General features: G+C 42.5%; 1 protein-coding gene across 1 annotated transcript in view; it reads right to left on the bottom strand.

Annotated features, from left to right (window-relative positions):
• The window catches only part of LOC124613890 (venom carboxylesterase-6-like), a 163,667-nt gene that overhangs the window by 42,381 nt on the left and 103,008 nt on the right, over positions 1-18,278 (bottom strand). The window contains exon 6 of the mRNA XM_047142628.1: positions 2,029-2,206. Coding sequence (XP_046998584.1) covers positions 2,029-2,206 — 178 coding nt within the window. The remainder of the gene's footprint in view (positions 1-2,028; positions 2,207-18,278) is intronic.

Here is an 18,278-nt window from a genome sequence, read left to right as displayed (position 1 = left end):
GTAACTTAGCCATCTTTAAGACTGTCCGCCATTTCTTGGAGCATCGTCTGTGCTCTTGAGCAACTGAACGTCGTCAGAATTTCCCATACTGTGGTTTTCCCCCACATCCCGTCCTTTACTCGACTCTGCACCTGCGCTCGCCAGGAACGGTCGCGGTCTCTGGACCGCCCGCGGCGTCTTCACGGCCCCGGAGCTGTCCACCAGCGCTCAGCCGTACAGAAGATTCATCTTACCTCAGACCAGTACTGGGCGGCAGTTTAACTCGCCTAAATATGCGTAACGTTACATCATCATGATCTCTTCCTATGTGACTGTCACGCCTTCGGCTTCTTAAAAAAGGCCCTGAAGGGTCAATAATTCCTGTCGGACGAGGATGTGCGACAGGCAGTTACGGACTACTTCATGCAGCAAGACAAGTGCTTTTTCAAACAGGTATCTTCAAACTGGCGCGTCGTTGGGATGATTATCTCAGAGCTCACGGTGATTGGCCTACCGATTCTGGACCGTACAGCCTGAGCCGTGCGTGGCTCATGTTCCCGCCATCATGTACTTTACACCCTGTTTTTAACGTACTTCCACCTCACTAAGTTAATTTAAATTACTGGTGTCACTGAGTTGCTGCTTTGCCCGACGTGAGCGGCGCTAGCAGCGCGTACCGATATATCGCCTTTCGTAGTACCTATGCTCGACTGCTATTACTTCCCGGTCATTGTCTGTCGTAAGCCAGGTCGAGTCGCGAGTTCGGGCTGCCAGTCAGATGGAACGCGTCTGGAGCCGAGTCCGAACCTGCCATTCAGGGAGTTGCAATGCGCACTAGTGCAGTCGGGTTGGAGCAGTGATGTATGCATCGACATGGCTCACCCTACCATTGCCGCCACACATCACTTGAACCGGGCCACAGTCTAGGTGGATCGTCAGCCGATCGTCCTACCGGACGACGCGTTTTGGCTCGCTGATCGTTCATGAGTCGGCTGTGTGCGTGTGCATCGACTCCCGATTTGTCTTCGTGCGTGCTTAGTTAATGTTTGGTATAGTTCAGGTCTTTGTGCAAGTGTTTGTCAGGTTGTGTGGGTAGTTGGCGTTATTTTTACTGAAGACTATTTTAGATAGCATTCTGAGAGCAGTCGGTCGGTGGGTGGGTCGGTGGGAGGGTGGGTGGGTGCGGACCAGGGAGGATACCTCCGTGTGGCGCAGTCGGTTGGGTCCGCTGGTGGTCCCTGCACAGTGTGGGAGTGTGTGGAGTTGTCTGATCGCTACGAGCTTCGTGGCTCACCGATCCAGGACGTCAAAGTTGAGTGATTTCTTAAGTACCCAAGCCACGTCCGTTCATGTTGTGTGGTTCGTTTCGGTGGTTCGCTGTTTGGGAGCTTTTCCTGTGAGCAACACCGAGTGTTTGTAGTGGTGAAATCGAGCCGCCGTGCAGTGGAATCAACTATATTGGTTCACTACAATTCAAGTGTACCAGCGCAATTTTCTGCCTTGTGGCCGTTAGTGTTCCGGTTACCTACACTGGCCACTAACAATTTCAGGCAGTGTCCTTTCCTCACCTGTTGTCGCTGTCCAACACGGTGTGTAGTTTTGACAGCTTAATACATATGTCATTGTGGATAATCACGTCCGTAACAGTTTGGTCCTTGAGTTCATGTACAGACTGGAGGCTAGCAAGTCGTTTGGTCGGTCGGTCCGTGACTGTCTTGGTTGGGTTACCGACGCATCAAGTGTAGCTGGGCCCGCCACCTGTCTCGTCTAAGTGAACGTTAATGTTTCGAGGGCAGGCATGTCGCGCGTAGTTTGACAATTTAGATTGCTTCAGTGCACACTCCACAACGTAGCTGGTCTGATAACTACAAGTAACTAATATTTCCGCACCGATGTTTCGACAGCCTTTTCTCTCTAGCAAGAGTGCAGTCCTGGAGGCTTGACAGTCAGTTCAAACAAACACTGCACAGAAGTTACATGCACTTCGAATACAGATCGTTTGCTTGAGAGCAGTTCAGTTTGTCAGCAGAGAGCAGAGCGTTTACTCACTGAGCGACTGCCCCAGTCCCTCGTGGCTGGTGCTCCCGATGAGCCACGGCACCTGGTAGCCGTACTGGCCGATCATCTTTATCATCTGCTCCACAGGCAGCGTCACGAACGTGCGGTTGCGCGGCATGTACGGCTCCGTCACTGGCACGAACGGCATGGTCAGGTCCGTGCTCCAGTCCTGCGGAATATACACCAGTTTCCTTCAGTCATACACGAGTAAAATGTTTCTTCTGCTGGTAATCCATCGTACTGTAGTAAATTTTGTCGTAAGTGTTCTACATCTACATCTTTTTCTTCACCTGTACTCCAGAACTCACCGTGTGGTGTGTGGCTGAGGGGAAGAGGGGGCATTTATGGTGTGCACCCTCCCTCCCTACTCCATTTTCGAACCGCACATGGTAAGAACGATCGATTTCTTTTCTCGTTATAAACCTAAATTTCTTTAATTATACACTTATGGTAATCAGCTGACACTCAGGTTTCAGAAAATGGAAAGTTCCTCCACCCATACAAGTATGAGTGTTCGGTTATCGGATATCAGCGTCTTCACTTTCTCAGTTTATTTTGTAAAGTTCAAATAAATGACTAGAAATTTGCTTTTGAAGCAAGATTTGTGTAAGTAACTACTGTTCGTGTGATCGTTTATCACCCAGATGAGGTCTCACTGTTTTTATTCATTTTTCTAATCACAATATAATTCTGGACTGTTTCAAATAATTACTTTTTATAAAATTATTTATATCAATTCAGATTACTTTAATTAGTATTCAGAAGACTTGAAAAGCATCACTATGTCAGCTCACGTAAATCTTTGTATGATACTACCTTTGTATGATACTACCTTTGTATGATACTACCTTTGTATGATACTACCTTTGTATGATACTACCTTTGTATGATACTACCTTTGTATGATACTACCTTTGTATGATACTACCTTTGTATGATACTACCTTTGTATGATACTACCTTTGTATGATACTACCTTTGTATGATACTACCTTTGTATGATACTACCTTTGTATGATACTACCTTTGTATGATACTACCTTTGTATGATACTACCTTTGTATGATACTACCTTTGTATGATACTACCTTTGTATGATACTACCTTTGTATGATACTACCTTTGTATGATACTACCTTTGTATGATACTATCTTTGTATGATACTATCTTTGTATGATACTTATATTATTGAACTGCATTGCAATGGAGCGGTTTGGCAGTAGTTGTATTGCAATAAAAGGCGGTGTGAATGCAAAATGGAAACACGCAGTAGTTTAAGTACAGATGTTTTGTGACCAAGAGCATGAAGGTGTTAATAAATAATAGTATTACTGAAAGCAGATGACGTTGATTCAATTTACCCTCCAAACGATGGAGGAAATACGTGTCAAATCCGGAGATATGCAGAACATATCACCCGAAATTTTGCTAAATGTATTCTTTGAAAATTATTTCGAGCAATTACTTCAAGAGCTCTCTCTAATAGTAAACGGTTGTGATAGCATATTTGACATCTTAGCAACAAATAATCCTGAGCTAGTAACGAGCATCGAAACGGATACAGGAATTAGTGAACAAACGATTGCCGTGGTGAAATTTAATATTGTAATCCCCAAATTTTTCTAAAATAACCGGAAAATATAGCCATTCAAAAAAGCAGATAAAAATTCATTTCACGGCTCCCTTAAAGAATCTCCACTCCTTCCAAATAAACGATGTAAGGGTAGACTAGATGTGACTCAATTAATTCAGAGAAGTAGTAGTGACAGCAGTTGATTTACACCAAATAAATTAACAACCATCAGAGCTGATCCCCCCTGGTATACAGAACAGGTCAGGATACTGTTGCAGAAACAACGACAAAAAGCATGCCGAATTTAAATGATCACTAATCCTCAGAAGTGGGGACCTTTTACAGAAGCTCGAAATTTAGCACAAAGTCTCCATAAAGAAACTGTGTCGAAACCTGGCAGAAAATCCAAAGAGGTTCTGATCGTATTTAAAGTACGCTAGCGGGAGGACACAATCAATGCCTTCCCTGCGCGATAGCAATAGGAGACTGCTGCTAAAGCCGAGTTACTAAACACAGCCTTCCGAAATTTTTTCACCAAACAAGAAGTAAATTCTGCAAAATTAGATCAAGAACAGCTGCCAACATGAGTAACTTAGAAGTATACATCCTCTGAGTAGTGAAGCAACTTAAATCAATAAAAGAAATTCTTCCGTTCTAGACTTTATAACAGTTAGGTACCTTTCATAGTACACTCAAGTCATATACAACCGCTCGCTCGACGGAAGATTCGTGCCCAAAGACTACAAAGTTAGACAGGTCACACCAATATTCAAGGAAGTCACTGGGAGGAAGCCACTGAATTACACGTCCAAATCATTAACGTCTATATGCAGCACGATTTTGGAACACGTGTTTGAACATTATGAATTACTTGTAAGGGAACGCTCTACTGACAGTCAGTCAACAAGGATTTAGGAAACATCGTTCTTGTGAAACAAGTAGCTCTTTACTCACACGAAGTGTTGAGTGCTATCGACAAAGGATTTCAAATTGATTCCGCATTTCTAGATTTCCAGAAGGCGTTTGACACCATACCCCACAAGCGGCTTGTAATCAAGTTCCTTGCTTATGGAATATCCTCTCAGCTATGCAACAGGATTCGTGATTTCCTGTCATGAGGTCGCAGTTCGTAGTAATTGACGGAAAGTCAGAGTAAAACGGAAGTGTTATCTGGCGTCCCCCATGGTAGTGTTATAGGCCCTCTGCTGTTCCTTATCTATATAAACGATTTAGGAGACAATCTGAGCATCCTTCTTAGGTTGTATGCAGATGACGATGTCGTTTATCGTCTAGTAAAGTCATCAGACACCGTGCAAGCGCAGGAGAGTGTCTCCCATAGTATAGAACTGCTCCCACCAGCCTGCGTCCGTGGCGCGCTGCACGTTTCGAGCCGCCGTTCAACTTGATGGCGGTGTCTGTGGAGACGACCATCTACCTAGAGTAGGAAAAATGTGATTCACCCGAAGAGCCGGCATGTTTCCGTTGATGGATGGGCGAATGACGTTTTTCCTGTGCCGCGGCCGCTACGGTCGCGTATTCGAATCCTGCCTCGGGCATGGATGTGTGTGATGTCATTAGGTTAGCTAGGTTTAAGTAGTTCTAAGTCTAGGGGACTGATGACCTCAGATGTTAAGTCCCATAGTGCTCACAGACAGTTGAACCAGTTGTTCCTGTGCTCACTGCAATCCTAACTGACGAAGGTCTGTCAACATGTGAACACGTAAGGGTGGTCTGCTGCGGAGCTCCGTGTTTAACAATGTACAGTCGTGGACAAAACGAGCGAGACCTCTTGCCTTTTCGTTATGCTGATCCGCACAGCTGTGAAGTCTGCTACACAGCATAACAGGAAAGGCGACCAAGTGCTACCAACATACTATGCACAGGCGTGAAATTGACAAACTATCTGAACTTTGTCAGACTGTTTTCAATCATGTGTAAGACTGTATTAATGCTGATTAGTGTGTTAAACACAACACGTAAATATAAGATATAAATGAAAGTGGAAACGCTAATTAGTTTGAACTTCATTAATAAAAATGAATTTCAGCTTATCGAGATAACACGACTGTTCTAGTAAGACTAAGTACTGCAGATCGTTACGAATTAGCAAAATATTGTACGCATTCGGCCGCGAAACTGTTTGTGTCAGACGAGTCATAGTGGATTACCGTTTCTGACCTACCATAAAAGTGTGCAAATTTAGCAATGCGTCAAGATTAATAACGAAATTCACTTAAAAATCATTCAGTGCCACACGTAGGTCAATTCAATAATTGACAGAGGCGGAAAAAGGAAGTCAGTAACAAGTACGAAATTCTACAAGAGTTTCATATTGACATCCACAGGGCGCCAGTACAGAATAAATGTAGCAATAAAACGTATTGGGGGCGCGAGAATTTCTTAAAATTGCTTTACTGATAGTCTATCTGCCTCCATCGAGATTAGAACCGAAAACAAACCAGACCTCCCTTGCAGTAGCAAACACCTTTTACTACGCTAGCAGAAAACCCAGGCAAACAGCCCTCTATTATTACCCCAGACATGCATAAGCCGGCAATTTCGCAATGAAAATGGCAAAATGATCTGCAGTTTCTGTTGCATAGAGCTTTCCGGACTCTAAAACATGAATTTTCTACCTTTATGTCATCGCTTATGTGACAATCATTCGGGATGTTTATCGAAATAATAAAATACTGTTATTAGCGAGTAACGGCAACGGGTTACACACAACGCTGGTGACTACTTTGAAGGACAGTAACAAGTGCAAACTTTTAACTCTTTTGTATTGGTTATGAATAAATAGTTGCCACTACTTAAGTTCTAACCGTCGTATAGTCTTACATATGATTGAGAACAGTCTGACAAAGTTTGGATAGTTCGTCAATTTCACGCCTGTGCATAGTATGTTGGTAGCACTTCGTCCCCTTGCCTGTTATACTGTGTAGCAGACTTTAAAGCTGTGCGGATCAGCATAACGAAAAGGCGAGGGGTCTCGCTCGTTTTGTCCACGACTGTACAATGAACTGTGTGGTCCGAAACACTTGTGCGAGCACCAGCATTGTGCTCTTTCGACAGAGATGCCACAGATCACCATATATCCTACTTTACAAAGCAGACAAGCCTCCGAACCCCACATACTGCAAAGAGCCGTGGGCGTCTTACCATTTTGCGCCTAGTGGTAGTTTCCCCTCTCCTATTTTTTTCAGTAGATGCTCACGACAATAGCACGTGAACATCCAAACAGCTTCGCCATTTTCGAAAAGCTTGTTCACAGACTATGCGTGATAATAATCTGCCCTTTGTTACAGTCGCTTATATCAATGGATTACCCCACATTTGCAGCCCGTCTCTTCGCTAGGTTGATCCCCATCCGTGTCTGCTCCACTTACATTTGTTACAGAGTTTCGTATCCGCCACTAGGTGACATCCACCGTCGTGGTGGGCAGTGGTCGTAATGTTTTGACTGATCAGTGTGTTGTGAAAGTGCTTCGATCAATTGTCTGCCAGGAATTTAAGTGTGATTTGCGTAGTACGCATGCAGATTTAGATACAGATCCTTGAATATGACAGCCACTACATCCACATGTTAAATAAGAAGGCAGGATTTTAATGAAATGACAATGAACTTTTGTCGAGAGCAATGATCCGAAAGGTAAGTACAAATTATGCTGCGGTTTCTATTCTTCAACAATATTTAAACCTTTGCTGTACAGCCGTAGGTTGGCGTAAATTGCCTTTCCAATTGAAATGTGTTAAATGAAAGAGGGAAAAAGCACGGGGCACTGCTGGAATTAACACATAACTGATTAAATATGCATTCCCACAATGAAACCTGATTTCTCGATTACCTAACAGACATTGGACAAGTAAAATTCCCTGGAAATTAGCTAGACTAATAAAAATTTACATGAAAGGAGACAGAAGAAATTGTGAAAACTGTAGGAACATCTCTCTGCTAAACACACACACCCACACACCCAGATACACACACCCACACACCCAGATACACACACCCACACACCCAGATACACACACCCACACACCCAGATACACACACCCACACACAGATACACACACCCACACACAGATACACACACACACACACACACACACACACACACACACACACACACACACACACACAGATACACACACACACACACACAGATACACACACACACACTCACACACAGATACACACACACACACTCACACACAGATACACACACACACTCACACACAGATACACACACACACACACAGATACACACACACACACACAGATACACACACACACACACAGATACACACACACACACACAGATACACACACACACACACACAGATACACACACACACAGATACACACACACACAGATACACACACACACAGATACACACACACACAGATACACACACACACAGATACACACACACACAGATACACACACACACACACACACACACACACACACACACACACACACACACACACACACACACACACACACACACACACACACACACACACACACACAGAGAGAGAGAGAGAGAGAGAGAGAGAGAGAGAGAGAGAGAGAGAGAGAGAGAGAGAGAGAGAGAAGTTTCTACACTTATGATTTCAGCCAAAGAAATTACTCTTTGTTGGTGATCAAACGGTGATCGTTAGTAGCGAGAACACACTCCAAGTAGCTGTTCATATTATATCCGTAACAGCTAAGTTCTGTAACATCTTCAAATGCAACAAATCTTACTTTTTTCAGCGGCCTGGAGTGAATTTCCAGGTAAACAGTAATAAATTATAAAGAATAAATGTGATCAACTTCTTAAGAAATACTCTCTCATTCATGAAAAATTGACATACAAAGGAAAGTATAAAAATTTAATTACATTAAAGGAACAACTTGTAGTCCTCAGAACTAAATTGAAGAAGGTAATTAACTTAAGGTCTTCAAAACAATGTCAGGACCAACCATGGCATGTCGAAGTTAGTCGTGAACTGTAACAAAAAGAAATGAACAAAGAATACAGGTGTAGCAACGGGGCACTCACTAGCCGATGGGATGAGGAATTCTGACATCAGAAGAGAAGCTTAAACGAGCAAACATCTGGAAGGATCGTGTCACGAGAATGAAAGATGTCACGATACTAAAATCATTGATGAATTACTACCCAGTATACAGAAGATCTTTAGGAAGAATGAGGAAAAGATGGAAAGATCAATAAATTCAACCAAGAGTTCCTCTAACAGGTAAATGTCTAACACATGCAGAAAGAAAAAGAATGAATTTACACCGCTCAACAAAAGTTTGACATACTATCGTAAAATTTAGTCTACGATACTAGAGACCTCATTGGTCTAAGTACTTCATGCATTATTCAGTTAGAGCCCACATACTGGACGGTGTTTATTACTAGCATGCTTTGTGGCCGTTCCCCCGTCATGTGAACGTACCGCTGTCGCAGCGGCACATCATGAGCAGTCCAGTGCCGTCAACAGATTCATTCAATTTGTGTTCAGCACTGAAGTAACATGCCAGGTAGAGGCATACAACACTTTGTCGGAGTCAGGGTAGTGGTATTATTTTCAGTAGGTCATACACAGAAAGATGTTGCTGATCGGTTACATGTCACTTACAGTGGAGTGTCTAAGGTGTGGAGAAAGTAGAGAGAGACAAGGAATGTGAACGATAGACCTCGCAGTGATCGTCCTAGTATGGCAACACCAATGTTAGATCGTTTCCTCCAACCTGTTCTCTTGCACATCGACATCGAACCATTGCAGAATGGAGTAATGTCATGTTTGCTGACGAGGCCAGGATTGGTTTGAGACCAGACACTGGACACGTTGGGGTTTGGAGAAGCGCTAGATGACACCAGGTCGGCCGAAGTGGCCGCGCGGTTCTGGCGCTGCAGTCTGGAACCGCGAGACCGCTACGGTCGCAGGTTCGAATCCTGCCTCGGGCATGGATGTGTGTGATGTCCTTAGGTTAGTTAGGTTTAACTAGTTCTAAGCTCTAGGGGACTAATGACCTCAGCAGTTGAGTCCCATAGTGCTCAGAGCCATTTGAACCATTTGATGGCACCAGAAACGCCGGTAACAAGTGGAAGTATAATGTTCTGGGCGGAAATAATGTTGGACCCCTTAATTCCCACCTACGGCAATTTGATAGGTCCCAAATACCTCCAAGACGTCCTACAAACGATCGTGAGGCCCTAGAGACGAAGTCACTGACAATATACTAGTCGATGACAACGCATGATTGCACCGTACTCTAGCAGTGTATCAGTATTTTCAAAGATGCAACGTCAACCGAATGCATTGGCAAGCACAGTCACTAGATATGAACGCAACTGAGCATGCATTGGACCTGTTGAAGGTTGCCATTGCATTGCGTCCAAATTCATCTGACGATCTTCATGACCTTACTGAAGCTGCCATTGAGGAGTGGGACCTCATAACCCAAGATAAACTTGATGATTCTCATCCAGAACATGCCTCCCAGAGTGGAAGAACTCGTCCGTGTGCGAGAGGACACAATCGCTACTAAAGACTGATGTCATCGTCATTGTCGTCGTAGTCGTAGTAAACTCTGTGATATTCTAAACTTTTGTAGAGGTGTGTAATAGTGGAGAACAGTTAGCAGAAGCGCGTCTAATATATACTCTCAGAATTGAGAGGAAGACTCATTACCACAGCGAAGTATCCTTATAGTGGCTACCATTTGAAACTTGCCAGTATTTCTGCGACGCTCTCTCACTGACGAAACAAACTGGTAACAAAGTGCAAAGGTTTTCTTTGAATCTTTTCTATCTCTACCGTTAATCCAGCTTGGCAAGGGCCACAAACCGACACACTGTACTCAAGAGCTGGTCTGGCTGGTTTTGTTAGCTGACTCCATCGCTATGTAACATTTCCTTAAGATTCATCCAATGAATAGCAGTCTGGCGTTTTACTTAGTCGCGGCTAGACCCACGTGGCCGTGAAATCGAAAATCGCCGCTGACATTTACTCTTTACTTTACGGTTTGTCATTTCAGCGACGGAATGCTGGCTTTTTAATCAAACGATTCTGCTTATTTTCTTCTATTTAGGGGCACGGCGTTATCTTTATGACGAGAGCCGGATGACATCTTTGTGCCAAGCATAGATCATACTAAGTTTCCATTGATTTTCTATCTGTGTGTATACAAGCGCATAACCTAACAGGTGTAGAAGGGTTAGAATTGTTGTCTACGTAGTCTTTAATACGCATGGTGAACGATAACGGTCCTTTGAAACTTCTTTGGTGGCACATGGAACATTACTTTCGCTTCTGATTCCGTCTCCTCAGGAAGAGCGGGGAACTGTATTTTGTTAGCTCTGAGTGGAATACAGTCGCGCACATATTACAGTATTACATTAGCACTTTTTTTTTTTTAGTAGGCGACTTACGACTTATCGGAGGGTGGCTGTAAGCCGAGAAATGCGATATAAACCGAGAATCCGCCGTCTACAGGCTACAGACGAATGGAAAAATGTAAGTGTTAAACGATCGGTATTTATTCCCACAGAAGTTGATTCGTCCCCAAAAACATTATATACGAGCACGAGCTCTAAAATATACGGCATATCTGTTGAGATGACAAGTCATGGGACAGCCATATGCAGGAATACAGATTCCCTCTCCCTACAGACAACGCAGTGGCCGACGGCCTTCACTTCATGACCGAGAGCAGCAGCCTTTGCGTAGAGTTCTCTGTGCTAACAGCTAAGCAACACTACATGAAATAATTGTTGGAATCTATGTGGGTCGTACAACGGACGTATCCGTTAGGACAGTGCGGTGAAATCTGGCGTTAATGGGCAGTGGCAGCAGACCGAAGTGAGTGCCTTTGCTAAGAGCACATCGCCTGCAGCGTGTCTCCTGGGCTCTTAACCATATCGGTTGGTCCCTAGATCGGGAAACTGTGACGTGATCAGATGAGTACCGACTGCAGTTGATAAGAGCCGATGGTAATGTTCGAGTGTGGCTCAGGCCCCAAGAAACCATGGACCCAAGTTGTTGACAAGTCACTGTGCAAGCTGATGGTGGCTCCATAATGGTGTAGGCTGTGTACACATGGAATGGACTTGGCCCTCTGGTCCAAATGAAAAGTTCATTGACTGGAAATGGCTGTGTTCGGGAACTTTGGGACCATTCGCAGCCATTCATGAATCTCATGTTTCCAAACATCGATTGAATTATTTCTATGAATGACAATGCGCCCATGTCAGTGGGTCACAACTGTTCGCGGCTGGTTTGAGAAACATTCTGGACGACTCGAGCGAATGATTTTGCAACTCAAGTCGCCTGACATTAATCCCATTGAACATTTATGGGAGGTAATCGAGAGCTTAGTTTGGGCACAAAATCCTGCACCGGCTCCACTTTCACTAGTGTGGACTGCTGTAGAGGTAACACGGCTCAATATTTCTGCAGATAACTTCTAGTGAGTTGTTGAGTCCAAACCACATGGAACTGCTACACTACGCCCGAAGAAAATGTAGTCCCACATGGTATTAGGAGGTACCCCATGACTTGTCACTGCAGTATACGTTGGTAAGACAAGTCTGTAGGTCCTGGAATGTCCTGAGACTTCTCTCGAAAACTGGAGCGAACTGCGCCTTCAAACCTGTTCCGATCATCTGAGAGGTTATGTTGTTAACATAGATGTACGACAGACTTACCAATGAAGAAGCCAATCGTTCCGCATGTTTCATACAGAATGTATGCGACATCCCATCAGGCTCAGTCGCATTTTCAAGCTTCAGTTACATACCTCTGTCCTTTATACCAATCATTGTACGCTTAGTACGCTCAGGTAATTTCTGATCATTTTCTTGTCAGCCTTGCTGAAGCAGAAAGTAATTTCTGCTCTTTCACAGGTTTTTGTGTAACTGTATTTATCCAATCTCTGCTTTCATTAAATTTGAAAGTTCCAGTATACTTGCTTCCCGAAGATGTAATACGTTCCCCTTACTCAAACTAATTTTCTGAGAATATGTTCCTGTATTGTGAGGAAACATCTTTGTCTCTGCCTTCGTGTCTATAGCTGGAATTTAAATGCCACCCTTACCCCCCCCCCCTAACGTCCCTCGGAAACAATCACTATGTGGTGATCTTTTAATGTACACGCAAGATTTTCTAAGCTTCGTTGGAAGCGTTTCATCATTTCGATACTTCACATGAGTGGGTGACCAACAGCTGTTTTCTGTTTCCCGACCCACCATTGATTCTCATCTCCAACTATTACAATTCATATTCCATATTTAATTATTAGTTCCGTTTTTCATCATAATAAATATACCATACGAATTAAAAGCGACTGCATCTCGTAACGGCTACCTTCTGCGCGTTTCATGTTGCTACATTAATTTCGGTCTAATGATAATTAATGTAAGCGGAACCAGTATTAGAAATAAACTGCGATGTAGCCTTACTATTTTCTTATATCTATACCATCTGTAATAACGTTTCATTATCATCTGTTGCTGATTTCGGTGAGCCTTCTGTCTGAAATATTAGGAGAGAGTCGACATCGTTAGCGTATGAGACTAATTACGAGACTTATCCTGAACGGTGCTATGTTGACTAATATTAGGTTTATATTTTCTCTCTCTTGACTGAAAAGATGTGTATTTCAGTCTGTTACAACTTTAGTCATAGTCATTACTATGACTATAGTCTATAATTAATCATTACTACGACTATTCAGCGTTTCAGCGCGGCTAGTTGACTTTGTTAAAAAATTTTGACCATCAATACTGCTGGCGAAATATCTGTCACGCTTGTTCTTGCAGAGGTGAAAAGTTGTCACCCAGCGCAGTCGACAGAGATTCAGACTTATGAAAGGAGCTTAGGTAGGATGGAGGTACAATACCCCTGTTTACAGTGAACTTCTGATGGAGCTCCAAGCAGAAAACCGTATCGTTAACGGACAGTGGAGGTCACTCAGGCGATTACTGTTCCACATGTAAACACGTAGCTGCAGGTCCTGTGCCACCCCACGCCCAACTACGAACAAATTCGGAAGTAACTAACGGAAATACACTCCATCAACGTCCTCGTATAGCCTCAGTAGCGGGATTTTAGCTATTCCCAACCTATGGATATATTGCTGTTAGAACCTATGGCTTCGAATCAACCTCAGAACTCAATAAGGAATGCATGGCGTGGGCGCTAATTGTCTAAAAGGAAATACGACTCTACAAACTATCATTCCTGCTACACAGTTTTAGTTCATACTACATCGCTTAACAATTCCTAATGAATAATAATACATTCAGACGTTTTTAGCTATTGAGAGGGTAAAAGACGACATGAGGTTCCATAGAACGCGCTTTCCTTAATATACGATACGGCAGAATTATCCCACAATAGATGAACAAAGGGCAACAGAAGAGGCTGCACTGAGCGTGCAATGACCAGTGTTTACAAAACGCGTGGATCGGGGTAGATAATTACGCACACAGTGAACAGTGAAGCACGGTTCGTGTCTGTCATGCTGAGCCTCTGCTAGGCTGTTGAAGTCTGGCATGTTCCCCTAGGCCTTTTACATTGCGTTAGGTCTTTAACTGCACGATGTTGTGTCGATTCTCTGCACATTATGAGAGCGTCGCGCGTTAGCTGGCTACTCCTCCGTGTACAACGTGTTCTCTCTCTCTCTCTCTCTCTCTCTCTCTCTCTCTCTCTCTCTCTGCGTGTGCGTGTGCGTGTTTTCATGTTATCCAGTCATACTTTCACGTTAATGTAATAATGTAACTCAGGTAACAAGACTTTTAAAAAAAAATAACTAGTTCCATTGCCCCTTCGCTCCAGCTCATAAGCAGAATCGCATTTCACGTTCAGCGATTCGTCTGATTAAGTACTCGAGTATGTTTGACGACAATCTAGACCTTCATTTTTAGATAAATACTCGTGGAACCAAATAAATTGGTGTGGACTGCGACAACTCTCGATCACTCACAACGTATGTGGTACGACTAACGAACATAGGCCAAGTGCCTGTAATGTTTAGTCATAAAATGCCAAGCATGTGTTCTTGCAGAACTTTACGATATTTGATCGTGTAATGAATGGTAAGCAAATGGCCTTCAAATAAATGCATCTCTACAACACCATTGGCAAGATGTAAACAGCCCTTTTACAATCCTGGATACGTAAACTATTCGACCCAAAATCGTTACTGAATTAATGATCTGCTCAAACCAATGAAAGTCCTTCTGTTAAAGCGGTCGGAAAAAGGACATTAATATTCATACTAAAATTATGCCACCGACAGACATAAAATACTCTGAGCATTTTCGCCGCTAGTACCAACATCTACACATAAACTCTCACAATTTCCTCAGCCACTGAACAGGGTACTGAAGGGCACATTCATCAGATCGGTTGTGTGTACTACAGTATGAAACCACGTTTCACTTTGTGTTTTGATACGTAATACTGGAAATGTGATGTCAGTTATGATGGATTTTTTTCTGCCCCTTCCCACATACAGTACGTGTGGTATGTACTGTAATTCCATTGTCATTTGTTAGTGGTGAGAGATGGAAACTTTAAAGTTATTTTAATTTCCCTTCTCAATCGTAATTACGTTTTCTGATGACGGGATTCGACATTTTAACAGCAGCACCTGGCTCCTAGTATGGTGGTTTAAGACGGTCGGAACCAATTCTACTAATTATAGTAATTACGGTCATCTGCAGACGATATAAATGTTGTACTTAATAAAATGCAATTGTTTCCATCAGTACCTTCTCACGACAGGCTGCTGCGATACAGAGAGAAGCGTGTGTGTGAAATTTGCCGTTTCAAAACATACGTAACTTACTATCCACGTTTCTCTCATTACACACGCACAGCGTGTTTGGCATGTCATCTCTGAGCATTTTAGTCGCACCAACTAGTTCCATTAGCCCTGATGCAGGAGATTCGAGTTATCAACAAATGCCATGTTTATCAGTTACTTTTGTCCATTGTTTGTTTACTACACAAAATTTCATAACGATTGCAGTTGAAAAGTCTGCATTAATCTCTTGTCCAAACATTACCATGGTCCATCGCCAATGATGAATGAGAGACGAAATCTCGTGGCATTCCAATGGTCATTTTGTGCGCGCAGAGATTTGATTTACTACCAATGATTAAGTGGAAATTTTAATAAGTTATTATTTACTCTTATGAAGACGTTGTTTACGAAATCAACGTCTCAAATCTAAGCACTGACGTACATTGTACGTCGTTTGACAAAAGAGCTTTTAAGACTTCAGCAGGGACAATCGTTTTGGCTGCTGTAATTCTCTGTACCGTTTGGGTCGATCGAGACAAACAGCTCCCCATCAACTCAGATACGTAAATGAATCTGTCGCACTGCGGGTTGAATGATATGAATTGAGTCGTCCATGTAAATGAGTTCCAGGTATTGGTTAAGAGTAATTAGAAAGCGGTTTATCAAACTACTAGATTCAAAGATTTTGGCCCATTTTAACCGCAACTAATTGCAATTATGCTTGTAAGCAAATACATGAAGTAAAAATTACATATCAGCATTAGTATTAAAACCCAAAGTGAAAGGAAGCTGCCAATTCTGAACAGTGATACAAATTTAATTCAGAGCTAATTTGAACGGGCAAAGTCCACAAGGAGTAAGTGGGATGGAAGTAAATGTCGTCTCGGTAAATCATTTTCGGTAAGGCATTATCACACATGGGTGTGCAGCTATTGGCCTGAACATACCAGAAAAACATGGGAACTGCACATGCAAACGACAGTCTGTTCATTCATGGATGAGATCGCAAATCCCTGACCTGGTGTCAAATAATAGGATCTAATCAAATTTAGGAGCAACCGACCAAAGAAAAATACATCATTGTTTTCCTTCCTGGGTAACCTGTGTTGCAGTGTAATCTCTCCGTAGCTGAGGTGATGGAGAGTCTAGTTCTGCATATAACGGGCCTTGCTACCAGCCACTAGTCATCAGCCACCGTGTGATTTCTAATGCTCAGGAATTCATGTCTGCCTTCTGCCACATCTGCAAATTCAGGACGTTTGGTTTTCCACTTTTCCAAAGCACGAGAGTCCGCCTCCACGCCGAAAAATTCCATCTTTTCTCTCTGCTCTGCGAAAGACCCACACAAAAGAATACTCCAATGAGTAGGGTCGGCAAAACATTGCCCAACGTGACTTTTTTTTAAACTAGCAGTTCAACATCCCACATACCAGTTGTTTTACGAGTTATCGAATGAGCTGCCTTGCCACACATGTGGCAAATTATTGAAGATGAGTGTTCCTGAGTAGTGTACCCCTTTTTGAACTAAAGTAAGTGCTTTTAAGTCCTTGTGTAGATCATTTTTGTTCTTGGTATTGAATGTATGAACCAAGCTGTTTGTTGGAAAAAGAGATATATTATTTAGGACAAATTTTATTAAGGAGTAAATATACTGAGAGGCAGTAGTTAGTATACCTAGTTCTTTGAAGAGGTTTCTACAGGACGTCCGTGAATTTACTCCATAAATAATACGTATTACACGCTTTTGGACTCTGAAAACTTTTGTTTAACTTGAAGAGTTACCCCAAAATATTATACTATATGACATTATGGAATGAAAGTAGGCAAAGTATGCAAGCTTTTTCATTTTTATGTTGCCTATGTCTGCTAACACTCGAATTGCAAATACAGATTTGTTAAGGCGTTTCTGCAGTGTGCTCCTCCCAACTGAATTTAGTATCAAGTTGTAATTCCAGGAATTTAAGACTGTCAGCCTCTTCTATCTGCTCTTCTTCGTACTTTATGCATATGCTGGGTGGAAACCTCTTACAGGTTCTGAATTGCATATAGTGAGTCTTTTCGAAGTTTAATGTCAGTGAGTTGGCTTTAAACCATTTATTAATATCCATGAAAATATCATTAGCAAATTTTTCTAGAACTACACTCGACATACTATTTATTGCAATACTTGGGTCATCTGCAAACAAAACGAGCTCTGCTTCTGGCAATGTAACTGATGAGAGATCATTAATGTACACAAGAAAAAGCAATGGCCCTAAGATGGATCCTTGTGGGACCTCACATGTAATTTCTTCCCATTCTGATGATGACTTAATTCACTAGGCCCTTGCACTGACACCCTTTGTTTCCTGTTACTGAGGTATGACTTGAACCATTTTGCAGCACTGCCCGTGACAACATAGAATTATAATTTATTTAAAAGGATGTTGTGGTTCACACAATCAAATGCCTTTGACAAATCACAGAAAATACCTGCTGCTTGTAATCTGTTATTTAATGAATTCAGCACATTTTCACTGTAGGTATAAATAGCCTTCTCAATATCAGAACCCTTCAGAGATCCAAACTGTGTTCTTGATAATATGTTATTTGTGGTCAGATGGTTGAGAAGCTGCCTGTACATTACTTTTTCTAAAATTTTTGAGAATGCTGGCAAAAGTGAAATCGGTCTGTAGTTTGTTGGTATCTCTTTATCCCCTTTCTTGAATAGAGGCTTAACATCTGCATATTTTAGCCAGTCAGGAAATTTCCCAGTTATAATTGACTGGTTACACAAGTAACTTAGAATTGTACTAAACTCACAAGAACATGCCTTAATTAACTTTGTTGATATTTCATTGTAACCACTAGAATG

Source organism: Schistocerca americana, chromosome 4 (genome assembly GCF_021461395.2).
Source record: "Schistocerca americana isolate TAMUIC-IGC-003095 chromosome 4, iqSchAmer2.1, whole genome shotgun sequence".
Taxonomy (NCBI): Eukaryota; Metazoa; Arthropoda; class Insecta; order Orthoptera; family Acrididae; genus Schistocerca; species Schistocerca americana.
This window is presented reverse-complemented; position numbering and strand designations above follow the sequence as displayed.